At 52.2% G+C, this 27726-nt stretch overlaps 1 protein-coding gene across 2 annotated transcripts in view; it reads left to right on the forward strand.

Moving 5' to 3' along the window:
- The window catches only part of CFDP1 (craniofacial development protein 1), a 146390-nt gene that overhangs the window by 112647 nt on the left and 6017 nt on the right, over nt 1–27726 (forward strand). For both annotated transcript variants that reach the window (XM_039503789.1, XM_039503788.1), the window contains one exon: nt 17682–17840. In XM_039503789.1, coding sequence (XP_039359723.1) covers nt 17682–17840 — 159 coding nt within the window. The remainder of the gene's footprint in view (nt 1–17681; nt 17841–27726) is intronic.

A 27726-nucleotide genomic window follows, 5' to 3' on the forward strand; every position in this document is an offset into this window, starting at 1 on the left:
CTCCTTGCAAAATGATGTCGTTCCTTGCCTCGCCCACCTTTCCCCCCACATTTAGGGATTTCCTGCTTGTTCCGCTGATCCCAGGCGGCCTGCCATCGCCTGGTATACCTGCATCTGTGGGAGAGCCAGGGGACAGAGCCCCTCTTCGCCACCGCTCCTGAAGAGGTGCTCTGCAGCAAGTACTGGGACAAGCCTGCTCTGTCAAAGCTGCGGGGGTGGAGAGGGAAGGCAAGTGATTGTACTTCATTCAACTGGTCTGTGCCATTGGCAAGCACTGCGGTGGGTGGAGACCAGGTGCGCAGCTTCCTCGACTGCACTGCAAGGGAATAACATTGCAGACACTAGTTCAGCAGAGGGCTAGTGAGGAGCGTAGCAGCAGGTCTGGGGTGGGATAGCTCAGTGGTTTGAGCATTGGCCTGCTAAACTCAGGGTTGTGAGTTCAGTCCTTGAGGAGGCCACTTAGGGATCTGGGGCAAAAATTGGTCCTGCTAGTGAAGGCAGGGGGCTGGACTCAATGACCTTTCGAGGTCCCTTCCAGTTCTTCTTCGAGTGATTGCTCCTATGCATTCCAGTTAGGGTGTGCACGCCGTGCGTGCACGGCATCTTGGAACTTTTTTACCCTAGCAACACCGGCAGGCCGGCTGGCGCCCCCTGGAGTGGCGCCGCTATGGCGCCTGTTATATACCCCAGCCGGCCCGTCCGCTCCTCAGTTCCTTCTTACCGCCCGTGACGGCCAGTTGGAACTGTGGAGTGCTCTCTGTCCTCTACTACCCTAGCTCTCGCTAAAGGTTTTTTGTATATAGTTATCTTAGTACGTATAGTTAGTCGTTATAGTTATAGTTAGTTTGTTAAGTTTAGTGATAAGGTTAGGGGGGTTTCACTCCCTTTCCTTCCCCGGTGCAGGCTCATGCCCAAGGCACCGGGCTTTAAGCCCTGCGCAATTTGCCAGAGGCCTATGCCGATCGGGGACCCGCACGACGCCTGTCTTCGCTGCCTCGGCGAGGGTCATCGCACAGACAAGTGCCAAATTTGTTCCGCCTTCAAGCCGAGAACACGTAAGGAGCAGGACAATAGACTAAAGCAGCTCCTTATGGAGGCGTCGCTACAGCCCCCGGCACCGGCACCGAGAGCCTCATCGGTGCAGAGCGCACCGGCTGCTCCGAGCCACTCCAGCACCGCGGCACCGCAGCCTCAGTCAGGAACTGAGAAGACCCGGCACCGCTCCCTTTCGCCTGCTAGGAAGCGCAGGCTGGCAAAGGCTATCGCTAAGTCCCGCGCGCAGGACTCAGCCATGACTGTTGCGCCATCGGCGCCTCCCGCGGTGGCCGTTGACTCCGGCACTGCAAGGGCCGTCGAGTCCGGCACCGCCACGCTCCCCGGCACCGTCCGTGGTTGAGCCACGACTGCCGTCGACGCCGGAGACATTCTCTGTGGCGTCCGTCAGGAAGCCGGCAATGATGATCCGACTGCCCTCCGCGGACCACCGGCACAAGCGACACTCCCGGTCCCGATCACGCTCCCGGTCCCGACGGAGGTCGCCTTCTCGGTCTCGGCACCGTTCGCCGTCCCGGTACCGTTCGCCGTCCCGCCGCCGGTCGCACTCCCGGCACCGATCCAGGTCCCGATCGCCATCGCATCGGCACCACCGGAGGTCTCAGTCCCCGGGCCGTTCCCGACATCGCGTTTCCCGCAGCCACTACCGGCACCGCAGATCCCGCTCCTGGTCGAGCTCCTGGCACCGGTCGAGCTCCCGGCACCGGTCGAGCTCCCGGCACCGCGGTGGCCGACGGTCTCAGTCACCGTCCCGGTACCGGAGGTACTCACGCCATCCCTCGGTACCGTCTGTGGAGAGGCTACCGCCGTCAGCGGTACAATCTGTCAGCGCCTCAGCGCCTCCTTGGCCATCCCGCCCGGAATCGGTGGCCTCCGGCGTGGACAGCACCGCGCATCTGCCACCGACCCCACACGGCGATCCTCAGGGGTCTCAACAGTGGGGCTTCTGGGTTCCCTGGGCCCAGCATGAGGCGCAGGGGGTACCGTTTCCCCTGAGACACTTGGCCGCCGAGCGCAGGGTCCCCGAGGCGACGGTTAGCCGGCCGGCTGCTTCTCCTCGACGCGAGTCCTCCGTTCCACCGGACCACAAGTCCTCCACGCTGCGCGATCCAGCCGAGGCACAGTCAACAGCCCCTGCGGCGGAGGCCATAGTGCAGGGCTTGTCCTCATCATCCTCCCCGGACGAGGCGGTGGCCGGTGCTTCAGCCAAGGATCCGCCGCCCATTGACCTTAAGGCCCATCAGGACCTGCTTCGCTGGGTGGCGACGGCCATGGATCTCCCAGTAGCGGAGGTCCAGGAGGACGAGGACCCCGTCATCAATGTGGTGGGCGCGGACGCTCCCGTGCACGTGGCGTTACCCTTTGTCAGAACAATCCAAAAGAACGCCACCACGCTCTGGCAAACTCCTGCATCCATTCCTCCCACGGCCCACGGGGTTGAGCGTAAATACTCGGTTCCCCCGACGGGCTATGCGTACCTTTATACCCACCCAACCCCGGACTCGCTGGTGGTGCAATCGGTTAACGACCGCGAGAGGCACGGTCAACCTGCCCCTGCGCCTAAATCCAAGGACGCTCGGTGCATGGACCTGCTAGGCCGCAAGGTCTACTCGGCAGGCGGTTTGCAGATGCGCATTGCTAACCAGATGGTCCTACTCACCAGGTACGTCTACGACATCTTGACGTCCCTGGCGAAGTTCACAGAGCTCCTGCCTTCAGCCTCCCGCCAGGAGTTCACGGCGCTGTTGGAAGAGGGCAGAAGGTCATCTAGGTCCTCCATCACGGCCGCCCTCGACGCTGCGGACTCCGGAGCTCGGACCTTAGCCTCCGGCGTGTCAATGCGGCGCATCGCCTGGCTGCAGTCCTCCACCCTGCCACCGGAGGTGCAATATACTCTGCAGGACCTGCCCTTTGACACACAGGGTCTCTTTTCCGAGAAGACGGATTCTCGGATCCAGACCCTGAAGGACGGCCGTATTGCAATCCGCACTCTCGGGATGCACACGCCGGCGACACAGCGCAGGTCCTTCCGGCAGCAGCCCTCCCGGCCCTTCTATCAGCAACGATATCGTCCATACAATAGCCGGCGACCGGGCCAAAATCGCCATCGTCCTTCCGGCAACCGCCGTAACCAGGGCCAGGCCTCTTCCAAGGCCCCTCAGGGGGCCAAGCAGGCCTTTTGATGGGAAGCTCGAGGACGGCCCATCACTCTCCCTACCGGATCCTTCCCCATTATTTTACAACCGTCTTTCCCGTTTCTTTTCGGCGTGGTCCCAATTAACCACAGACAACTGCGTGCTTCAAACGGTCCAGTCGGGATACCGCCTGCAATTTGTTTCGCCCCCACCTTCCCACCCACCCTCCCTGTCCCTCTTCAGGGACCCCTCTCATGAGCAAGTCCTCTTACAAGAGGTTCAGACTCTGTTGAGCGTGGGTGCCATAGAAGCAGTGCCTCAAGACAGGCGGGGCAGGGGATTCTATTCCCGTTATTTTCTCATCCCCAAAGCGAAAGGGGGGCTACGTCCTATCCTGGACCTTCGTGAGCTGAACAAGTACCTGCTCAAGCCCAAGTTTCGCATGGTCACCTTGGGGACCATCATTCCCTCTCTGGATCCGGGAGATTGGTTTGCCGCCCTCGACATGAAGGACGCCTACTTCCATGTCGCGATCTATCCTCCCCATCGTCATTATCTCCGGTTTGTGGTCAACAACACCCACTACCAGTTCGCCGTGTTGCCGTTCGGACTCTCCACCACCCTGAGGGTGTTTACCAAATGCATGGCGGTGGTTGCCGCAGCCCTCCGACGTCGTCAGATACACGTCTATCCGTATCTCGACGACTGGCTGGTTCGGGGACAGTCTCGACAACTCGTGATGGGCCAGATGACAGAAATCCTGTCTCTCTTTCAGCGTCTCGGTCTTCTCATCAACGCCGAGAAGTCCACTTTGATTCCGTCACAGCGAGTGGAGTTCATCGGAGCGGTCCTCGACTCCACGGTGGCCAGGGCCTGTCTCCCTCGCGCTCAACACCAGACGATGGTCTCCATCATCCGGGACCTCGTCACCTTTCCGACCACGACGGTGCGCTCCTGCCTTCGTCTCCTGGGCCACATGGCTTCATGCACGTATGTCACCGCGTACGCGCGGCTCCGCCTCCGCCCGTTCCAGTCTTGGCTTGCGTCGGTGTACCGACCGCATCGAGATCCCATCGACATGGTGGTCACGGTCACCAGGCCGACCCTCGAGTCCCTCAGCTGGTGGCTCGGCCCTGGAGGTCGTGTGTGCCAGAGTCCCGTTCCACCCTCCTCGCCCGTCGGCCACTCTGACCACGGATGCCTCAGCGCTCGGTTGGGGAGCTCACCTGGGCGAGCTTCACACCCAAGGCCTGTGGTCGCCCCAGGAGCTCGCCCTGCACATCAATGTCCGCGAGCTGCGCGCAATCCGCCTGGCCTGTCGCACCTTCTGCACCCACCTGCAACACCGCTGTGTGACAGTGTTCACGGACAACACCACCGCAATGTTCTACGTGAACAAGCAGGGCGGAGCCCGCTCCTCCCCGCTCTGCAGGGAAGCGATGCTCCTGTGGGACTTCTGCGTGACCCACTCAATTCACCTGGAAGCGTCCTTTCTTCCGGGAGTGCAGAACACGCTGGCCGACCATCTCAGCAGGTCGTTCCTCTCCCACGAGTGGTCCCTCCGTCCAGATGTCGTCCACACAATCTTCCGGAGGTGGGGGTTTCCCCAAATAGACCTATTTGCCTCCAGGGGGAACAGGAAGTGCCACCTGTTTTGCTCATACCAGGGTCGCTCGCCAGGCTCCCTGTCGGACGCCTTCCTTTACCCCTGGACGGATCGCCTCCTCTACGCCTTCCCTCCGTTCCCGCTCGTACACCGAGTGCTCCTGAAGCTTCGGAGGGACAGAGCCCACGTCATACTCGTAGCGCCGGCCTGGCCGAGACAGCACTGGTACACCCTGCTGCTCGAGCTCTCCGTTCGGGAACCCATCCCCCTTCCGTTGTGGCCGGACCTCATCACCCAGGACTTCGGCAGACTCCGCCATCCGAACCTGCAGTCCCTCCATCTTACAGCTTGGTACCTGAGTCGTTGACCCACGCGGAGAGGGACTGTTCCGCGGCAGTTCAGCAAGTCCTGCTTGAGAGCAGAAAGCCTTCAACTCGCTCCACTTACCTCGTGAAATGGAAGAGATTCGCACTCTGGTGTGATCAACGAGGTCTCAATCCATTCGTAGTCCCGGTCCCTGCCATCCTTGACTACCTTTGGTACCTTAAGGAGCAAGGTCTTGCGGTCTCCTCCTTGAGAGTTCACCTGGCAGCAGTGTCCGCCTTTCGTCCATCCGTGGAAGGTCAGTCCATCTTCTCTAAAGGCCTGGACCGTTTGTACTCGCCGGTGCGGCGTCCTGCCCCGACCTGGGATTTGAACCTCGTGCTGGCCAACCTGATGGGTCCTCCGTTCGAGCCCTTAGCCACGTGCTCCCTGCTCTACCTCTCCTGGAAGATGGCCTTCCTCGTCGCCATTACATCAACGAGACGAGTTTCTGAGCTCCGCGCTCTGACGGTTAGCCCGCCATACACCGTCTTCCATGGGGACAAGGTGCAGCTTCGCCCTCATCCGGCCTTCCTCCCGAAGGTAGTGTCAGCTTTCCATCTCAACCAGGAGATCTTCCTCCCGGTGTTCTTCCCGAAGCCGCATGCCTCGCCTCGGGAGCAACAGCTGCATACCCTCGACGTCCGCAGGCGCCGCTCTACATCGAGCGGACTAAGCCCTTCCGGCGTTCGCCCCAGCTGTTCGTAGCGGTTGCTGACCGCATGAAAGGAGAGCCGATATCCTCCCAGCGGATTTCCTCCTGGGTCACTGCGTGTATCCGGACCTGCTATGAGCTTGCTCGCGAGCCACCACGCCACCTCACTGCACACTCGACGAGGGCGCACGCCTCGTCTGCCGCCTTCCTGGCCAATGTTCCGATCCAGGACATCTGTCGAGCGGCCACCTGGTCTTCGGTCCACACCTTCGCCTCCCACTACGCGTTGGTGCAACAGTCTCGAGACGACGCAGCCTTCGGCTCCGCGGTACTGCACTCCGCCACGTCTCACTCCGACCCCACCGCCTAGGTAAGGCTTGGGATTCACCTAACTGGAATGCATAGGAGCAATCACTCGAAGAAGAAAAGACGGTTACTCACCTTTGTAACTGGTGTTCTTCGAGATGTGTTGCTCCTATCCATTCCAGACCCGCCCTCCTTCCCCACTGTCGGAGTAGCCGGCAAGAAGGAACTGAGGAGCGGACGGGCCGGCTGGGGTATATAACAGGCACCATAGCGGCGCCACTCCAGGGGGCGCCAGCCGGCCTGCCGGTGTTGCTAGGGTAAAAAAGTTCCGAGATGCCGTGCACGCGCGGCGCGCACACCTAACTGGAATGGATAGGAGCAACACATCTCGAAGAACAACAGTTACTACGGTGAGTAACCGTCTTTTCTAGGAGATTGGTATTATTATAATACACACAGCCTCTGCAGAGCCACCTGATGTAGCTGCGATGTGGAGCAGAGCGCCGTCCCGTTGCTCCCCTTCACTTTTGATTGCCAATGTCTCTGTATAGACCATCAATATGGGACGCCCCCAAAACCTTCCTCTGCCCCACAAGCTACCAGCAGGAAAGGGTTAATCTGGCAGTTTGGGATCGGGTTTTCTCATGGTTGGGACTCTGCAAAGCCCTTGAGCTGTGCAGTCCCCTTGCGTTTCCCCAAGAGTCATGTGCCTACCATCCCATGCAACAGTGAGGTAACGGGTCTTCTGGGAGGGCTTGAATTGTGCAGCCTGCCATCCGCAGCAAACGAGGAACAGAGGGTGGGATGCCCTCTCTTGTGCCTGGGTAGTGCCGCGCTCCTGTCTGTTACAGCTCTCTCACTGCCTAGACCGTTACAAAACTGACCCCCAGAATTACTTGATTGAAGTGTTTTCTCTTAAAAAATGGGAACTTGGCCCGCACCTTCCCCTGAAAACCAGGTTTAGAGCGGAGTTACAAACCAGCATTTTTAGCGGTAAATCTCCAGGTAAACTAACTTCCGGAGGCTCTTGTGGGTACAGAATGGCACAGGGCCAGGGGGAGGTTCTGCGTCTGGCTCTGGCACAGGTTCCCTTGGTGACCTTGGGAAAATCACTGAATCTCTCTGGGTGTCAGTTCTGCCCTGTATGAAAAGGGGAGAAAACCCTCCATCACAGTGGGGCTGGGAGATGTACACCGCGACTGTGTGTCTAGCCACGCCTGGACACCTTTGATTGAAGGTGCTAGGGAGGGATGCAGTGTTCTCTCTGCTGCAGGAGGTGGAGAGGAGCCTGGGAGTGCTTTGTGGGGGATGTAAGGTGCCCATCATCTTGGTATCAAAGCCCCACCCTAGGGCCTGAGCTGAATGTGGCTCAACAGCATCCCATGCTGGTGTGCTCCATTATGTGCTTGTAGAAAAGTCCTGGTGAGCTGGAAGAGGGCCTATGGTGGCATGAAGGAGGTCGTGGGCTAGAGCTGCATTGGTGTAGGGTGAATATATACACACCTTTGCTGCTCCCAAGTCCTTTGTTTTATCTTCTGCTCCCTCTGCACGTGGGATGGAGAAGGGGTAGCTCCCAAAACACTTGGTGTGGGGCTGGATAGGTCTTGTGCTGGGCGGAAGCTGGTGAAAACCACATGGACAACAGGTCTATAATTATAACAGGATTTTAACGAAACCACTGCAGCTCCATGCTTCATAACATGGATTCATGCGACTTCACCCGAGTCCTCAGAAACCCCCACCTCCCCTTCCAGTGGCATCCAGTGAACCACCCTGGCTCGGCCAACCATGTCTCAGGTGAGCAGGAAGGTTTGCACTGTGTTCTGACGCAGAGTGTAATTCCCCATTGACTCTCTTTGCCAGGGCAATGCTGTGCTTTTAAAGACTTGCTAGGGCTTGATGGGCTTCTCCAAGTCACTGAGGATGCAGCAGCACACAGATCTCTCCTAAAGGGGGTTCAACAGAAAAATGTCTAGCTTGGTCATCTTATGTTCTTCTCCATTGTTCAGCTGCTGTGGCACGCTGGGCGCCCTGCAGGAACCAGCGGCTGTAAAATAACCTGGATGCCTGTGCGAGCTCTTCCACGCTGCAGCGGCCACTTCATTCATTCACAAGATGTTCATTGACAAAAATACAATTATAGGTGGGTTACTAGCAGCTATGCTTAATAGCCACTTTTTGAAAGGAGGAAGAAGGCCAAGTCTTGGCCCATGAATAGTTTGTCTATGCACATCACTAACAGTTCCCCTCAGGTGCGTCTGATTATGCTGCTTCTCCCAATTTGACCATGGAGGGGGGGCAGGGAAGTGTCTTTTGGCAGCCAACCAGCTTCCGCCCAACTGGCCAAGTTTCAGCACCATCAGATTTTATCATCCAGGGTTTGCTGCTTATGAATCAAAGGCCAGCAAGCCCTTCGTAATCTGCATTGCTGCAGGCCAGAAGAGATCCTGCCTGGCTTTAGGAGCGTAACATGCCATGTGGTGCACAGTGGGGAGAAGGGAATGGGGGCTCAGCCAAAGTGCCCCAAGATCCCAACTCAGCCGGGAGCAACTGGAAACTGGGCAGGGATTGAGAATCGATTGCCGAGCAGCTTTCATTCCATTTCATCCCCAGTGCTGGTGGAAACTTAAAGGCAAACAAAAGGAACCCCAAATGTACTGTTCTTCAGACTGTGGGATTTCTGAGACAAGCTCATGATTTTTGAATGCCTGGGATCGGCCTTGCTGCAGATCAGTACACCCTTGTAACGTAGAGCGTAGTGTTATCACTATTGTTTACCTTTTGCACTGTGATAGTTCCTAGAGGTCCTACCAGGGATCAGGACCCCATGCTGTGCTGGGCACAAACACACTGGGAGAGCCAACTCCCGCTCCAAAGGGCTTGCAGTTGGCTGTGAGCAGGTGGCCCCTTACATTCAGGCAGAACCAACCAGAGTTCCCTTACACGGATCTGATTGCTGGATCGGGACTGCACTCTCTCTCCAGGTTTTAAGCATGGAAAGTTAGGGCTTGTCTAACTAAGTAGGTGATTATTATTCTGCTGTCATGATGATGATCCCAGGAATCCACGCACACACAGAATGATCCCTTTGCACCTAAGCAAATTGCCTTCTCTCCATTAAGTGTAAGAATGATTAAAGATGCCACAGCAGATACCCTTAATGACTACAAAAAGAGTAATAATTCCTCAAGTTGGCACTCAACTCAGCTAATCTATCCCCTTTTCCTGCTGTTCAAACCGTCGAGGCATATAATACCGTACAACTCCCTAATTAGACTTTAATGGTCTTCGGTTACTCGATTTTGGCACAAGCTCCACAGCTCTCGTCCACTGTGGGGGTTTGCTGTTGGATTTATTTTGGGAGCTCAAAGCCGCAGCACAGAGCAAGAAGATCTCACATGTGTCCTTCAGAATGGTGACTGACTCTGTCCAACGGTATCTCCCACATACACAGTCACAGGGAACATAGGAGTACCCAGCTTGCCTTGAACCCCCAGCCCAGCTCACCCAGCATCCTGTCTCCAGTGTGGCCGGCACCAGTTGCTGAAGAGGAAGATGCAAGAAGCCCGTCAGTAAGCAGATGTGGGAAGATCTGCCTCCCCTGATGGTTTCATCCTAATGCCTAGTGCTTAAAGGTTGACTTACGCCCCGAAGCATGAGGTTTTTTCTGCCTTCCAGTAGCATTTACTGCTTGTAGACGTGCAGACTCACCCCTGAGGCGCTGCCTGCTGGTGACTCCTGGGAATTAGCTCAATTCCAGCTCCGGAGCACCCTCTGCAGGCCAGTGATCTGCCTGTCCTCTGGCCCCGTGTCCCTCCCAGGACCCCAGTGCCCTGTTACCTTGGGTGCTGCCCCCTGTCAGTAACCCCTTTCTCTCAGGGTCTCTCCTCCCTGGGAACCCCCCACCCTCTATCCCCACCTCACTTCAGTCATCGTCTAGCCCCTGCGCCCTGGAGCAGACTGCAGTATCAGCCACTCATCACTGGCAAGGAGGGTTTGGACCTGCTGCCTTGGCCTACCCCTGGGCTGCCCTCTGCAACCTCTAGTACCCCTTGGCCTTCTGCTAGGCTGCAGCCTGGGGCTTTCCAGGCTAGACCTGCAGAGTCAGTAGTGTCCTCATCTCTCCAGCCCAGATCCATTTCTTTTTGACCCCCTTCACTCTTGGAAATGGATGGGAGTTGGGTGGGGCAGGCATTTGATGCCTTAAGGCGAACATATCCCAAGCTGTGTTGCTGTGGGCCGTGCATCTGGAGCACTAAACAGCCTGCTGCAATTGATCAGAATTAGGAGAAAGTCATCTCAGACAAGCTTCTTAGGTGTCTTCATCAAGAGAGCCCCCAGCTGGATTTCACTGTAGTCGCAGTTGTGTGCGTCCACCTGCTGAAGAATGGGCAGGGAAGAGGAAGTCTTCCTTCTGGTGTCTGATTGTTCTCAGTGGTGTGGTGATATCTGTGATGTGTCACTGAGGACTTACGAGGGACAGAACATTTCCAAAGAAGACAGAGGAATTTACAGACACCCTTTCCATCCAGTTCCCACTTTAACAGCAGGTGAAATTGTACTAAATATTGGTCCAGCAAGTTACACATATGCATAGCATCGTGTTAACTCTAATCTCGCCTTTGCATCCCACTCTAGAAATTAGGAGAAGAGAAGGAGACTTAAAAAATAAGCTGGGTCTCCCGGTGCATCTTGTCTTGTAAGCTGCTGGGGCAGTGAGCATGTTCACAGTGCACCTTGGTCAGGACCTAGCGCATTAGCATGTAACAAATCGCAATAACTGGACACCTCTTGGCATGTGCCAACTCCTGTCTCATACCCTGTCCAACTTGCACGTAGCTGCCTGCCTAGCACCGATGAGCAGAATCAAATAATGAGATTAAGGTGACTGGAAACATCTGTCTGTGTAGGTTCTTTAGCTCATGCCCGTTGCCATGGTAGCCATGTTTCTACGCACCCTCGAGTTACCTCCTGTCCTACGGAATGCATGTGTGTATGTACATTCTCCCCTTCGTCTGTGCCGGAGCAAGGGGTTTAAAGCATTCTCATGGTTCAATGTATCAAGCTGCTGTGTGTGAATACAGTTACTCATTCCACTCAGTTGTGTTTAGTTCAGGGAATGCTGTGGGGGGCACTAGCCCAATATTTTCTTTTCCTCCTATTTTGTCATCCTGGGGTTTTTTTTCCACAATTTAAACAGACATCTGATATTAGAATTGGCACTTCTGCAAGGCAAATGCACAATCATCTGCTCCTGGGTGTTCTCTCTTGCAAGCAGAGTGCCAGTAGCTGCTTCCTTTGCCCTTGTATTCCTGTGGGAAGGTTTTTTGCATGATGTCAGAGGCATCCAGAAAGGTACAACTGCACCCTAGAACCGTGGTCTCCAAAGTGGGGTGCGCGCACCCCAGGTGGTGCGCAAGACAATCCATTGCGGGGCACGGCAGGAGGAGCGCCGCGGGAGGGAGGGAGGGAACGAGCGAGCGGGGAAGCTGCCTCCCCACCTCCGCAGGCAGGGCCACCCGGAACGCAGGGGCTTTAGGGGCTGCAGGGCCCTGGGCTAAGGGGGCCCCGGGGCCCTGGCCTGCAGCTCTAAAGCCCCTTTTGGAATGTGGCCCTGAGTCCTCCGGCCCTGGAGGAGCAGGGGCAGCCGCGCAGCCAGCGGCAGGAAAGAAGCGGCGCTTTCCCCTTCAAAGCCGGCTGGAGAGAAGTGGCGCTTTGAAGGGGAAAACGGAGCTTTGAAGGGGAAAAACGCTGCTTCTCTCTGGCCTCTGGCTGCACGGCTGCCCCTGCTCCTCCTGAGCCCTCCGGCCCGTGCTCGCAGGGCCGCATTCCGAAAGGGGCTTTAGAGCTGCAGGCCGGGGCCCCCAGGGCCCCCAGGGCCCTGCAGCCCCTAAAGCTCCTGTGTTCCGGGTGGCCCTGCCTGGGGGTGGGGAGGGGCAGCTTCCCGTTCCCTCCCTCCTCCAGCCACCCTCCTTCCCTCCCCCCTCCGGCGGCACTCCTCCTGCCGTGCCCCCAATGGCAGCTCCCAGAATTGTGGCCATGGGGGCGGTGCCGCGCTGCACAGAGCTACCTGCACACCCCTGCACCAAACAGGAGCTGCCCCAGGTAAGTGCTCTGCACCTCCTGCCTGCCCCAGCCTTGAGCCTCCTCCAGCACCCCCACCCCGAGTGCCCTCCTGCACCCTAACTCCCTCCCAGACCCCACACCCCACCCTGAGTGCCTCCTGCACCCTAACTCCCTCCCAGACCCCGCAACCCCACCCTGAGCGGCCTCCCAGACCCTACACCCCCACCCTGAGCCCCCTCCCAGACCCTAACTGCATCCCAGACCCACACCACACCCTGAGCCCCCTCCCGCAGTCTAACCCTAATCCAGACCTTCAAATCGCTGTATCACAGTGTTAAACCAAGATTTTCAGAAATAATGAAGTATATTCAATCACATTGCTCTCATTAAAAATATTATTAATAATAATTTTTTGAGGGAGCAAAAAGGTTTTTTGTACCATTAATAAATAAAATACAATAAACATTATTTTAAAAATATTGTTTATTTCATCTTTATTTCATCCTTTTTTAATTTATTTTTTTATGTTTTATAATGTACATTATATATTAGTACAGTAGTACAAGTATATAATTTATACATAAATATACATATATTGGGGATGCGTGCTCAAAAAGTTTTTACTGATAGTGATGCACGATCAAAAAAGTTTGGAGACCACTGCCCTAGAGACATAGGAGAATACTGTAGTTTTGCTTAGGAATCTTTCCAGTAATGGGGATGTTAGTCTTCATGTTCCTGCTTTAAGCTGGGCTTGGAACTGAGCCATCAGCCCGGTTAGATAGCAACCAGTGAGTTCCAGGATTCAATTTGCTGTGGAATTGTGCTTCTGTTTAATGATAGTGCTTGCAAGCCCCCATGGTTGTCAAGATAACCTTCAAACTGGACTGAAGGTGAACTGATGCAGAGCTGTCTTCCTGAGGCAGCCCAAAACAATGGTTGCTCCATACACCTCGATGCATCATTGACTCAGTTTGACATGTCAACTCTGTCACTGCTGGTCATTTAAGCCAAAACATCCAGCTGCAACCCCAAACTGCAGTCTGTGCCTTTGCAGGTACCAGAACCCAATCTGCCAAATCCTCCTCCCAAAACTCCTACAATCTAGTTCTCTTTTGTCTGTACAGACATCTGCAGTACTTTGAAAACTGCAAAAGTAGAGACTGAGACGGGTCAAAAGGGAGCAGGCTCTGAGTCTCTGGCGGTAAGGGTGAGGTTGGTTATTAAGAGTAGAAGGGTGCATGTTATGAAGTGGATAGATGCTTTTCAGCTGGGATGTATTCCTGGCAGGGATGTGACTGCCTGCTCTGGGTACCTTCCTTCAGGGTGCATTCAGCTCAGCCCCACTGGCACATACATGGAGGCTGGTGGGCTCCGTGGTGAGAAGAATTGTTGCCAGCACAGAATGCCCGAGGACAGCAACAGTGGTTCGTTGCCTGGTGTGCTTTGCTCCAATAAACACACCAAGGTGGAGAAGCAGACAAAGTTTATTTGAGATCTCAAAGCGGGATGCCAGGAGACAGACATGTCTCAAATCAAGCACTCAGCTACAAGCCGTTTTTCTCTCTTTATACATAACTTTAACTAAGCCTCTTCTATCCCCCCCAACTCCCCCTCTCTCCCCACCTTTCATTCCCATGCAGCAAATACACTTTGCAGTAGCAATTACATTAAGCAGTTAAATCATACTTGGCAAAAACCAACCTAGCTCGTTAGTAACTTTGAACCGTTATCTTGTTTTATTTCTTTTGATCTGTTATTTTGCCCCTTAGCCAGAGGCATACAGGCCTCATTATTATTTCCTAGTACCGGTGTGAGTGGGGTTGCACCTGATAACTAGCTGTTACACATTCCATTCTCTGTTGCTAGCTTGTTAGGTCAATTAAAGTTCAAACATGGAAAGGCTTTGGTCAGACATGGAGTGACTTTAGTTCATTCAGGCCTAGTACAGGAAGGCTTCATTGACACATATGGTTTTCCACCCTCCTGAGTTACCTAGAGTCGTGCCTAGTGACACCAACAGGAGTACGCTGTGTGCTCCTCCCCCGGGTTTGACTGGCCCTTGGTTTCTCGTTCCTCAAGCCAGCTGAGGATGAGGGCTCAGCAGAGCCACCGCACTCCACGCCAGAGGCCAGGGTTAGCCTGGCGGTGCTCCACTGGGACATCTGGCTGGCCTGGCAAGGCAACATGAACTAGCCCCTCCCACGTGGGAGGAGAATTGTAGCAATCTGGGGTCTGTGTAATGAGAGGGGGAAGGGCAAAAGGAGGCCTCAGGAAGGTGCAGGTTGGGCTCCCCAGTATTGCCAGTAGCTGCATGGGTCATTGAGGAGAACAAAACAATCAAGGACCGAGCAGTGTCCATCCAAGGTGAAAAGCGCCTGCTGCCGAAATGTTACCCTAGCGATGGGCAAGGAGAACTGTGGGGGCAGCTCACGGACCGTGGACCAGACCAATCGGAACAGGAGTGGCCTCTAATGCACACCTGCCACAGTAAGCCTGCCCTTCACATACCGTAGCTGTCGTGCAAATGCAGTCTGATCTGGATTCAGATCCCCGAGCAGCATTGCTCCCCAATAGACCAGCCAGTGTCAGGAACTAGCAGATACTGCGGCGAGCTGTGCTTGTCTTGAGAGTCTTCTGGCTGAAGCCTGTAAAAATCCATCTTCCTGGATTTAGTCTCATAGAAACTATTGAGTTATTTTTCCTCAGAAGCTTGCAAATTAGGGAAACATAAACTGTGTTAATGACCTGATAAGGACGGATTTGGATGCTTTCCCAAGGAACAGCAACGCACATGAAGCTTGAGTTTGGGTGTTCAGTGTGGATCGGAGCAATCTCTTGCATGCACCTGCACCCCCATCCATCTCACCCCCATCGCTCTGGAAAGCAAATTGTTTTCTTTCAGGCTTTTCACAACTGTGCAGAAATGAAGGACTAGAGAATGCTTGTAAATAAGGAGTGCAACAAGGTTGGGGTGCTGATGATTGCAGGCTGGGTTAACATGAGCATGCATTGCCATTCCTGGCTTTGAGGATTGACTGCTTCTGATACTGAAGCAGTTGGCCTGGCCTGTTGGCCTGGCTCATTCACATCATAGGTGCATTTCCCAGCCCAAGCTGGAGGTGGTGGGGTCACACTGTGCGGCACTGCTTGGGTTTGACTTTCAGCTCCTTTTTGCATTGAACAGGTGGGAGTGCTCTCTGCTATGCTGCCCCATGCTATGAGACTGACAGCTTAAGGCCAGTGGAGTTATGATGTGCTGACAGATCTTTAATCTGCCAAGGGAGAGAATGAGGCCTAGTGGTACAGAGCAGGGGAATGGGAATCAGGAGACTGTTGCCTTTATGACCTAGGGCAGGTCATTCCCTGTTTGGTGCCTTGGTTTCCCCTGGACAATGGGGATGATGTTGGTCACTAAGGTTAGTGTTTTATCCCAAGAGTCACAGATTTGTGATTTCTTGTTTTTTTCCTCACTGTTCACTGCTGTAACAACTGCTCTCCACTGGATGCCGGCAAGGGGCTGGGCCTTGCTGGACTCTGAATAACACATGCTGCACCCCCTCCTGTAACATACAGGGGGAAGGGAGCACCAGGAAGCATGAGAGCGAGAGAGAGCCCAGTAGAGACCGTTTCACAAACAATCCTGGATAACTCACACTTGGGATTGGATCAGAATTTCCCACAATTGATTCAACAATGAAGTTTTGCAGAATTTTCTAAGCCAAACCAGCAGAGTAACTTTCACTTGTTGGATAGGTGCTTTGGGTGCCTCTGCTGGTGCAGCATTGTAGACTAACCATCTCGCTTAAGGAACAGATTCGCTGTGCATGGGAAGGTGTCCTCTGCTCATAACCATACACATGCGGGCTTGCTTATGTCCATCAGACACCTCTGAGATCCCAGAGATCCAGCCTGAGGCAAGAATCTAGGATCCCAGGGGGCAGAGAGTCAGAGGTGCTGATGTGTTATACGGATGAGAGCATGGGGGATGGGTTTTGCCTGGCTGACTGGGAATTCCTGCTGCTTCCATCACCATATTATCCAAGCCTCTAGTGTTCTGGTGGGGGAAGTTAATATTAAGCCCATGCTAGTCTAGAGGTCTAGTGGGGAGTTCGTATTGCGGTGGAAATTGTGTATCACAAGGAGTGTAACAGGATGGCTGGCAAATCATGTGCCTGGGCTCAGCTCTCCTGCTCCATTGTAGGGGCTCCTAGTTGGGCAGCATCTGGGGGGTTATAAAAAGGGCAGGCAGGAGATAAGAGCTGCCAAAGAGACAAGACAGCTCCTGGGAGAAGGCTGAAGGCAGGGGAACAGCAAGAGGGGTTTGCTGGCTGATGTCCTCAAGCCAGAGAGCCAGGACCAGAGCAGCAGCAGAGGTAGATGCTGGCTGGCTCTGAGCTGGAGGGGCCCAGAGAGGGCTGAAGGAAGGGGGAGCAGCAGAGGAGCTCACCAGCTGATGTCTCCTTGCTGGAGAGCTGGCCCAGAGTAACCGTGAGAGGGCTGGGGGCGGAGGGATGCTTCCCTGGTAAAGATGCTCTCCCAGCGGAGAGGCTGCGGGAGTTCCTGCAGGGGAGAGTGGGGTTGTACCCTAAAAGGAAGGGCTGGGGTGGAAGAAGATGCATAAGGAGCCTATCTGTAATGGAAGACCCTGGGGTATGGTGAGAACAAGGACTGCTTGAACTGGGGTGAGATGGATTATACTTTGGGAGTATCTGCACTATGTATTGTTAATAAACTATGTTGATGGACTAGATCTGCTTCCATGGACTTACTGGAGTCTCAAAAGGAAACTGAGGTGAAGGGCCACTTGCAGGGCTGTCATGAGGCCACAAGGGGGCATCCCGGAGGAGATAACTGGTTTACAGGGAGCTGGCCAGCTGCGCCTTCCTAGTTATGTGATATGCTTCCTGTTTGTTATACTTATACCTCCTCGCTTTAGTAGCCCTGCAGAGGTGGCTATGGCTGATATGATTCATGCCACTGTGAGTGCCACTGCTGTGCAAGCCTCAAAGGGCATCCCAGTCTCCATGCTTTTCTCTCCCCCCTGCTCCTGACAAACCAACAGACTCTGCTTTTTCATTTAGCCTTATGTATTAGAAGGGGACTCTTAAGCTCTGTGTCTGCCCCAGGTTGTGTATGGGTCTTCTGAAGCAGTGGCTGATACCATTAGCCCCTTAAAGCAGGGTATGGAGCTACGCCCTCCTCCCCCTCCCAGTCTTGCTGTTCACGGTGCGTTGTGAGCTTGCAGGGCAGAAGCTCTTTTCACCTCAAAGAGATTCTGCCCATCAGATCTGCATGGGATGAGAGGCTCCAAGGAAATGTGGCTTGTTGGCTGGAGTGTCTCTGACGCAGGGGTTGATCTGAGCAAAGGAAACCGTTCTCCTTAGCTGGGGCCACCGGGTTCACACACAACATTTCTCATCTCTATTTTGATTTGAGGTGGTAATGACGTCTTCTCCCAGTAAATAATGAGTGTCTGCTTCGTCATCTCTATCAGGGTGAAGAAGCCAAGTGGCATGAGCAGCCTCCTGGGAAAGATTGGCTCCAAAAAGCAGAAGATGAGCACGCTGGAGAAATCCAAACTGGACTGGGAGAACTTCAAGGAGGAGGAGGGGATCGGGGAAGATCTGGCCATCTACAACCGAGGGAAAGAAGGGTAAGACGGGGCTTTATTTAGTCGCAGTTGGGGTCTGCCAAGCACCCAGGAAACCGTCACTTCCTGCAGAGAAGTAACCAACCCCAAAGCACTAGGCGGCTGTTGATCTCTCTCTAAGGGTCCTAGGGATAGACTGTTGAAGGATGTCTGGCTGTCCTGAGCGCTCCCACAGTCCTCGAAGCCATCAGCAGGATTTTCAGGCACACCCTTATGGACTCTGGTTGGCATGGCTCCTGATAGGGTGGCAAATGCAGCTTGACCAGGTTCTTTGAGTAGCCAGTCCAGCAATCTATCAACAAAAGATGGTGGCCCCCTGTACTGCTTGCTTTAAAATATCCCACTTTCATAGGCACATTTTTTTTCCTTCTTAACGTCACCCAGGGGCACCATACAGCCTCCTCAGGCTTTCCTCCTCTTCAGTACAGATGCATACAAATACAGAACAGCTGTCAGAGCACATTGCCATTTATGACAGCATTGTGTATTGATTGTGTGTGTCTAGCAGTGCTCACTCCAATGCAGTTAACGGAGGCATCATAATAGTAAGTAGCGGTGCTGTAGATAAAACAGTTCATAATGTGCGCTGTGGGGAAGGGAAATAAGATCAGACATAGCTTCCCCACCGCAAGTGCTTCTCTAGTCTATGGGAAAATCTCCCCAGCTTAGTGGACTACTCATAAAATGTAACCCTATGCTAAGCTGTTCTTACGCTTTGCCTGCAGGAGACCTCACAGCCTCAGGGCTCCACAAATCTGATTTTCTGTTTCAAATGGATATTTTATTACCCTTGTCTTTTCTCTTTGCTGCCTGGCCTCTAACATACCACTCATCCTATTAGATCTGCCCTGTTGGCTTCTCCAGCATAGACAGGTGGGTGCCAATAGAGTGGGGGAGGAGGGTGGCACTCCATCAAGCCAGAGCAAGGCAAAGGAGCTGCGTTGATTTACACGAGGTGTGGATCTGGCCCTCCAGCTTAAGATGCTCATTTATCAGGCTCTGGTGATGTTAGACCAGGATGCAGGACCGGATCTAGGCACCAGCAAACCAAGCACATGCTTGGGGTGGCACAATTCCAGGGGCGGCGTTCTGGGTGGGTTGGGTTTTTTTTGCTTTGGCAGTTGTGTTCTTGGAGGTTTTTTTGTTTTGTTTTGTTTTGTTTTTTTGCTTGAGGCGGCAAAAAACCTAGAGCTGGCCCTGCCAGGATGGGGAAGAGGCTTTTGTGCAAGACCTGATGAGTCAACCCAACACAGTGAACTCCGTTAGTGCTCAGAGCTGGACTTCTTCTCTGGGGAAAAGCCCATCTGAGGAAGGCTTACAGTTCAGATGGCATATGTCAGCATCACCATGAGTGACAGATGTCTGCAAGCAAGGCTGTGCCAGAGCCCTCTGCTCTCTGATGGGCTCCGCTCCCCAGAGTGGGTAGATGACAAGCAGTGCCAGTTTCCTCCATACAAAGTCCCACCAGCGTCCCTTAGCTTGGCTTTGCAGGGTCTTGCCTTCAAGAGGATATAGAGGGAAGTTTAATCTCCATGCTCATCAGCCTTTGAGATCTCTGTAGCTGCCTCTAGTGGTGCCAGTTGCTTAAAATATCAGAGGGGTAGCCGTGTTAGTCTGGTTCTGTAGAAGCAGCAAAGAATCCTGTGGCACCTTATAGACTAACAGACGTTTTGCAGCATGAGCTTTCGTGGGTGAATACCCACTTCTTCGGATGCAAGCAAAAAGCTCATGCTGCAAAACGTCTGTTAGTCTATAAGGTGCCACAGGATTCTTTGCTGCTTTTGCTTAAAATAGTGATGTCCATGTGGTGGACACTTTTTTTACCAGGAGCTGGACTAACAACCCACCTGAGAATTCATTTCACATGGACATCTGAGCAACCATCAGGACTTTAGGCTGCTATTGATCTGAGCTGTATTCAAACCAATGGCATAAAATGAAAGGCTCTGCAACCTTCTATCAACCCTTAGACATTCTTCTTACCCAGAAATGCATCCTTGGTGTATGTTGAAGTAGCTCAGCTCCATTGACTGCAGTGACGCTGCACCTGCTTATGTCCAGGCTGACCAGGGCCCCTGCAGTTTCAGTATCACTGCATTAAATATACTAGTTTAGCAGCATGGGGACAAAGAATCTTATGGGAAATCATGAAGATCCTTCAGCCTCTTTAATTGCTTGGTTCTAGCCTTGCTTATTAACTGCCCAAGCAGATCTCAGGTCCACTGAGCTATCAGCAGGTGGCTTTGTCATTACACAGAAGAGAAACATGGTGCCATGAAAACACAAGACTCTTCTTTAAAAAAAATTGATACCAGTCAAATGCATAACATCAGGGGGTCGCCAGACAACTGGCTCACCTTTAATCACATTCACCTCCAAGCACACAAGTGAGCCAAAGCTACTAGTAAATGATGCGGGGGTAAGGCAGTGACACTGCAGCTGTTAGCCTGGCACCACGAGATCACACAAACACCATTTTTATTGGCTGCTTTTGCGACCCGGCTATTTTGTATGAGCCACTTTTTCTTTTACTATCCTCTCCCTCCCCTCAGATATTTGTCAAGTGGCTTTTGTCCACAATTCAGTGGGTAGTAATTGACATGTCTCATTATAAAAATCCAAACAAGAACTATTAGGATGAGGAATGGTGCCTATTCCTGGTGCCTGCCTGGCGCTGGTGAACCATGCTTCATGTGTCTTTTACGAATCTTTCTGCTGCCATTTGTCACATGGGCAGGCTCTGCAGATCTCATTGTTTAACTGAAGATGGGTTCTACCTGATTAGGAAAGCAGCCAGTCACCCATGGCAAGCCAAGGCTCAGATTGTTAAGCACCAGGCAAACCCGAGACGCTATAGAAATAGTAATCGTATGTCTTATGGCCAGGGCGAAGAAATTGTTCCTTTAAAAAAAAATAACCTTGCCAAAGTCACTGTTCACATCTCAGGGCAGCGCCTTGGGCCTTTGCTTGCTTTCTCAAGCTGTTAGAAGTTGCTCCATCAGCACTCTTGTTCTGGCTGAGTGATGGAATTGCAGTTTCCTTCCTTTTGTAACACAGTTCATTCTGCCCTCCGCAGCATGGCCTGCTGTAATCCCAAAGCTAACGGGGACAAATGGTACCCTCTGGCTATGTCTAACTTGCCCGTGTCTCTTTCCTCCCCTCGTCATCAATTTTCAATCCATGGGTTTATTTTTCATCAGCAATGGAATCTGGGTTTGTGTTCAACCCAAATTCTGTCAGATCCTCAGGGTCTGTCCTGCTTTTGAAAAGGAGACATTGAGACAGGGAGTGGGGGAAGAGACATCCCTTTTGCTGTAAATCTGTCGCTCTATCATATTTTATAAACTTGAACATGTGGCACAGCTTCTTAACTGTGCCATGTTATGTAGGGCAACCCCAGTGGGGGATCTGCACTAGATCTCTCCTCCTCTCCTTGTCTCAGGCAAAACTGGGGCTGTCACACTGTGTGATTGCAAATGACTGGCAGGGGACCCAAAGTGCCAATAAAATCCTCCCAAAGGGAACTATCAGCTCTCTTCATTAGCAGAGACATCTTTTACAGCAAATGTACCATCATCTGATATAGCTCATGGTTACCCCACTTCCATTATTGCAGGTTATTTATAGCGAATAATGAATTGGGCAATGTAGGTTATTTAAAAAAAAAAACAACCCTTCCCTAGCATGAGGAATTCCATGTCATTGTCAGTTTCCAACGCTATATCTCATTGTGTTCCTGCTCTGAGGTCTTTGCCCAACTTGCACTGTGGCAGGCTGGGAGCTGTTAGTTCCTGTAGTTTCTTGTTTTGCATGCATATGCTCCGAAAAGCGGCTGTGGACAAATAGGTGTGTGGGGTTCCGTGTTCGTCTCTCAGAGACTCCAGACAAGCTCCATTTACAGGCAATGTGTTGGCTTTTTTTTATTTTTTTTCTCTCCACTTGCTGCCAGCCATGCAAACTTAGTCCGGAATCAGAGTCAGGCTGGGCTGACTTTCCCAAAGGGTTCTCGGGCCCACTGCTGTGCTGAGTGACCCGTGCACAGCCCCATAGCTTTCATTAGGAGTTTACAGGTGCGACTGTTTGGACTGTCCTAATCAATCCTGCTGCTGCACAAGAAGGAATAGGCTAATATGAGGGGCAAAGGAGTCCAGGCGAGCTGGCTGTTTTTTAAAGAAGCCTTATTGAGGGCGCAAGAACAAACCATCCCGGTGTGCAGAAAGAATAGCAAATATGGCAGGCAACCAGCTTGGCTAAACAGTGAAATCTTTGGTGAGCTTAAACACAAAAAGGAAGCTTACAAGATGTGGAAACTTGGACAGATGACCAGGGAGGAGTATAAAAATATTGCTCAAGTATGCAGGGGTGTAATCAGGAAGGCCAAAACACAACTGGAGTTGCAGCTAGCAAGGGATGTGAAGGGAAACAAGAAGGGTTTCTACAGGTATATTAGCAACAAGAAGGTGGTCAGGGAAAGTGTGGGCCCCTTGCTGAATGGAGGAGGCAACATAATGACAGATGATGTGGAAAAAGTACTTCAACTTAATGCTTTTTTTGCCTCGGTCTTCACAGACAGGGTCAGCTCCCACACTGCTGCACTGGGCAACATAGTATGGGGAGAAGGTGTGCAGCCCTCAGTGGTGAAAGAACAGGCTAAGGACTATTTCGAAAAGCTGGACATGCACAAGTCCATGGGTCCAGATCTAATGCATCCAAGGGTGCTGAGGGAATTGTATGATGTGATTGCAGAGCTATTGGCCATTATCTTTGAAAACTCATGGCTCTCGGGAAGTCCTGGACGATTGGAAAAAGGCAAGTATAGTGTCCATCTTTAAAAAAGGGAAGAAAGAGAACCCGGAGAACTACAGACCAGTCAGCCTCACCTCAGTCCCTGGAAAGATCATGGAGCACGTCCTCAAGGAAACCATTTTGAAGCACTTGGAGGAGAGGAAGGTGATCAGGAACAGTCAACATGGATTCACCAAGGGCAAGTCATGCCTGACCAACCTGATTGCCTTCTATGATGAGATAACTGGCTCTGTGGATATGGGGAAAGCAGTGGACATGATATATCTTGACTTTAGCAAAGCTTTTGATTCGGTCTCCCGCAGTATTCTTGCCAGCAAAAAGTATGGATTGGATGAATGGACTGTAAGGTGAATAGAAAGCTGGCTAGATTGTCGGCCTCAACAGGTAGTGATCAACGGCTCAATGTCTAGCTGGCAGCAGAGTACTCCAGGGGTCATTCTGGGGGCTGGTATCAAGCAGAGTACCCCAGGGGTCATTCTGGGGGGCTGGTTTTGTTCAATATCTTTATTAATGATGATGGGATGAATTGCACCCTCAGCAAGTTTGCAGATGACACGAAGCTGGGGAAGAGGTAGATATGCTGGAGGATAGGGATAGAGTCCAGAGTGACCTGGACAAATTAGAGGATTGGGCCAAAAGAAATCTGATGAGGTTCAATAAGGACAAATGCAGAGTCCTGCACTTAGGAAGGAAGAATCCCATGGACCGCTATAGGTTGGGGACTGACTGGCTAAGCAGCAGTTTTGCAGAAAAGGACCTGGGGATTACAGTGGATGAGAAGCTGGATATGAATCAGCAGTGTGCCCTTGTTGCCAAGAAGGCTAACGGCATATTGGGCTGCATTAATAGGAGCATTGCTAGCAGATCGAGGGAAGTGATTATTCCCCTCTATTCGGCACTGGTGAGGCCACATCTGGAGTATTGCGTCCAGTTTTGGGCCCCCTCCCTACAGAAAGAATGTGGACAAATTGGAGAGAGTCCAGCGGAGGGCAACAAAAATGATCAGGGGGCGTGGGCACATGACTTACGAGGAGAGGCTGAGGGAATTGGGCTTGTTTAGCCTGCAGAAGAGAAGAATGAGGGGGGATTTGATAGCTGCTTTCAGCTACCTGAAAGGGGGTTCCAAAGAGGATGCAGCTCGGCTGTTCTCAGTGGTGGCAGATGACAGAACAAGGAGCAATGGTCTCAAGTTGCAGTGGGGGAGGTCTAGGATGGATATTAGGAAACACTATTTCACTAGTAGGGTGGTGAAGCACTGGAATGGGTTCCCTAGGGAGGTGGTGGAATCTCCATCCTTAGAGGTTTTTAAGACCCGGCTTGACAGAGCCCTGGCCGGGATGATTTAGTTCAGGGGTTCTCAAACTGGGGGTCGGGAACCCTCAGGGGGTTGTAAGGTTATTACATGGGGGGTCGCAAGCTGTTAGCCTCCACCCCAAACCCCACATTGCCTCCACCATTTATAATGGTGTTAAATATATTAAAAAGTGTTTTTAATTTATAAGGGGGGGGGGTCGCACACAGAGACTTGCTATGTGAAAGGGGTCACCACTACACAAGTTTGAGAACCACTGATTTAGTTGGGGTTGGTCCTGCTTTGAGGAGGGAGTTGGACTAGATGACCTTGTGAAGTCTCTTCCAACCCTAATCTATGATTCAATGATTCCAGCTCCGGGAACATCTACACTGCAAACTCCCACCCCACCCCAACTGACTAAAAATCACTCTGTAGCTGTTCCTGCTCGGTCTCTGAGACCCACCTCCCCTTGCCAGGTTTCAGAACCCAGGCCCCAGTCTGTGCAGGAACATCTACACTGCTGTTTTTAACCCAGTAGCATGAGCCTGGCATACCGGAGTCAGTTGACCCAGGCTCTGAGACTTGCTTACACTCTTTAGCTGCCATGGCTCTTGAGAGGCAGGGACAGATCTGCAGAGTGATTTCACCAGTCCCTTCGCAAGATAGAGCCCCCCTCTAAGTCCCTCGCCTTTGCATATGTCTGCAGGGCAGCTGGAAGGTGTCATTCCGCCCTAGGTGGACATACACACATTAGCATTGCTCAAGCTAGCGCCTAAAAACAGCATGGTTGCGGCGGCACAGATAGGGGCTTCAACTAACATATGAATAGCCAGATTGGGTCAGACCAACGGTCCATCTAGCCCAGTCTCCTGTCTTCCAACAGTGGCCAATGCCAGGTATCCCAGAGTGAATGAACAGAACAGGGAATCATCAAGTGATCCATCCCCTGTCGCCCATTCCCAGCTTCTGGAAAACAGAGGCTAGGGACACCATCCCTGCCCCTCCTGGTTAATAGCCATTGATGGACCTACCCTCTATGAACTTATCTAGTTCTTTTTTGAACCCTGTTATAATCTTGGCCTGCACAACATCCTCTGGCAAAGAGTTCCACAGGTGGACTGTGTGTTGTGTGAAGAAATACTTCCTGTTGTTGTTTTAAACCTGCTGCCTATTAATTTCATTTGGTGGCCCCTAGTTCTTCATAGAACCATAGAATATCAGGGTCGGAAGGGACCTCAGGAGGTATCTAGTCCAACCCCCTGCGCAAAGCAGGACCAATCCCCAACTAAATCATCTCAGCCAGGGCTTTTTCAAGCCTGACCTTAAAAACCTCTAAGGAAGGAGATTCCACCACCTCCCTAGGTAACCCATTCTACTGCTTCACCAACCTCCTAGTGAAAAAGTTTTTCCTAATATCCTCCTCCACTGCAACTTGAGATCATTGCTCCTTGTCCTGTCATCTGCCACCACTGAGAACAGTCTAGATCCATCTTCTTTGGAACCCCCTTTCAGGTAGTTGAAAGCAGCTATCAAATCCCCCCTCATTCTTCTCTTCTGCAGACTAAACAATCCCAGTTCCCTCAGCCCCTTCTCAGAAGTCATGTGCTCCAGCCCCTAATCATTTTTGTTGCCCTCTGCTGGACTCTTTCCAATTTTTCCACATTCTTCTTGTAGTGTGGGGCCCAAAACTGGACACAGTACTCCAGATGAGGCCTCACTAATGCCGGATAGAGGGGAATTATCATGTCCCTCGATCTGCTGGCAGTGCCCCTACTTATACAGCCCAAAATGCTGTTAGCTTTCTTGGCAACAAGGGCACACTGTTGACTCTTATCCAGCTTCTCATCCACTGTAACCCCTAGGTTCTTTTCTGCAGAACTGCTGCCCAGCCATTCGGTCCCCAGCCTGTAGCAGTACATGGGATTCTTCAATCCTAAGTGCAGGACTCTGCACTTGTCCTTGTTGAACCTCATCACATTTCTTTTGGCCCAATCCTCTAATTTGTCTAGGTCCCTCATTCTTGTGTTATATGAAAGAATAAATAACACTTCTTTGTTCACTTTCTCTACACCAGTCATGATTTTATAGACCTCTAGCATATCCACGCTTAGTTGTCTCTTTCCTCATATGGAAGCTGTTCCAGTCCCCTAATCATTTTTGTTGCCCTTCTCTGTATCTTTTCCAGTTCCAATATATCTTTTTTGAGACAGGGTGAGCAGAACCACACACAGTATTCAAGATGAGGGCATACCATGAATTTATGTAGCAGTAATATGATATTTTCTGTCTTATCGATCCCTTTCCTAATATCAGAGGGGAGCCGTGTTAGTCTGGATCTGTAAAAGCAGCAAAGAGTCTTGTGGCACCTTATAGACTAACAGACGTTTTGGAGCATGAGTTTTTGTGGGTGAATACCCACTTCGTCGGATGCATGTGACGAAGTGGGTGTTCACCCACAAAAACTCATGCTCCAAAACATCTGTTAGTCTATAAGGTGCCACAAGACTCTTTGTTCCCTTTCCTAATTGCTCCTAACATTCTGTTCGCTTTTTTGGACTGCCACTACACACATTGAGTGGATGTTTTCAGAGGACTGTCCACAATGACACCAAAATCTCTTTCTTGAGTGGTAACAGCTAATTTAGAGCCCATCATGTTATATGTATAGTTGGGATGACGTTTTCCAATGTGCATTACTTTGCATTTACCAACTGTGACAGACCCAGGCCAGTGGGGTACAGGAGTCTGGCAGAGGGCAAATATACTGGTCACTGGATGAGTAGTTTTCTGTTCCCTGAGTGACCAGAGCAGGGGCTGCACTAGAGTAATCAGGAACCTGCTAGAACCAATTAAGGCAGACAGGCTGATTAGATCACCTGCAGCCAATCAAGGCAGGCTAATCAGGACACCTGGGTTTAAAAAGGAGCTCACTCCAGTCAGGCGAGGGGGGAGCCAGAGGAGAGGAAGTGCGTGTGAGGAGCTGGGAGCAAGAGGCACAAGGAGCTGAGAGGGAGAGGGTGTGCTGCTGGAGGACTGAGGAGCACAAGCGTTATCAGACACCAGGAGGAAGGTCCTGTGGTGAGGATAAAGAAGGTGTTTGGAGGAGGCCATGGGGAAGTGGCCCAGGGAGGTGTAGTTGTCATGCAGCTGTTACAGGAGGCACTCTAGACAGCTGCAGTCCACAGGGCCCTGGGCTGGAACCCGGAGTAGAGGGTGGACCCGGGTTCCCCCCAAACCTCCCAACTCCTGATCAGACACAGGAGGAGTTGACCCAGACTGTGGGGAAGATCACTGAGGTGAGCAAATCTGCCAAATAAGTGCAGGACCCACCAAGATAGAGGAGGAACTTTGTCACACAACATTGAATTTCATCTGCCATTTTGTTGCCCATCACTCAGTTTAGTGAGCTCCCTTTGTGACTCCTCTCAGGCTGCTTTGGATTTAACTAGCTGCCCGAGTATGTGCCTAGGATCTTGACTGGGGTTGTACTGCAGCAGCTAGTCCTGCGGCCAGACTGCTGTTTTTAGGGGCTAGCCCAGGGAGAGCTAGCACATCTGTCTACCATGCTGGGAATTACCCCTCCCCGTTGCTGCGTAGACATAGCTTTTGTGGCACAAAATGATGTTCCTTCATTGTGATTCTAGTAAGGAGTTACCTCCACAAGCTACATTTGGGATCTGATAATGACAAGAGAAGACCGGAGCTGTCCTACATTCAGGAGGGACGGCATCATTGTGTCCCTGGTGCTGATTCTTTAATCCATGCATGTCTGGACTGTAAGCAGGCTGA

Source organism: Mauremys reevesii, linkage group 16, assembly GCF_016161935.1.
Source record: "Mauremys reevesii isolate NIE-2019 linkage group 16, ASM1616193v1, whole genome shotgun sequence".
In the NCBI taxonomy this organism is placed as follows: Eukaryota; Metazoa; Chordata; order Testudines; family Geoemydidae; genus Mauremys; species Mauremys reevesii.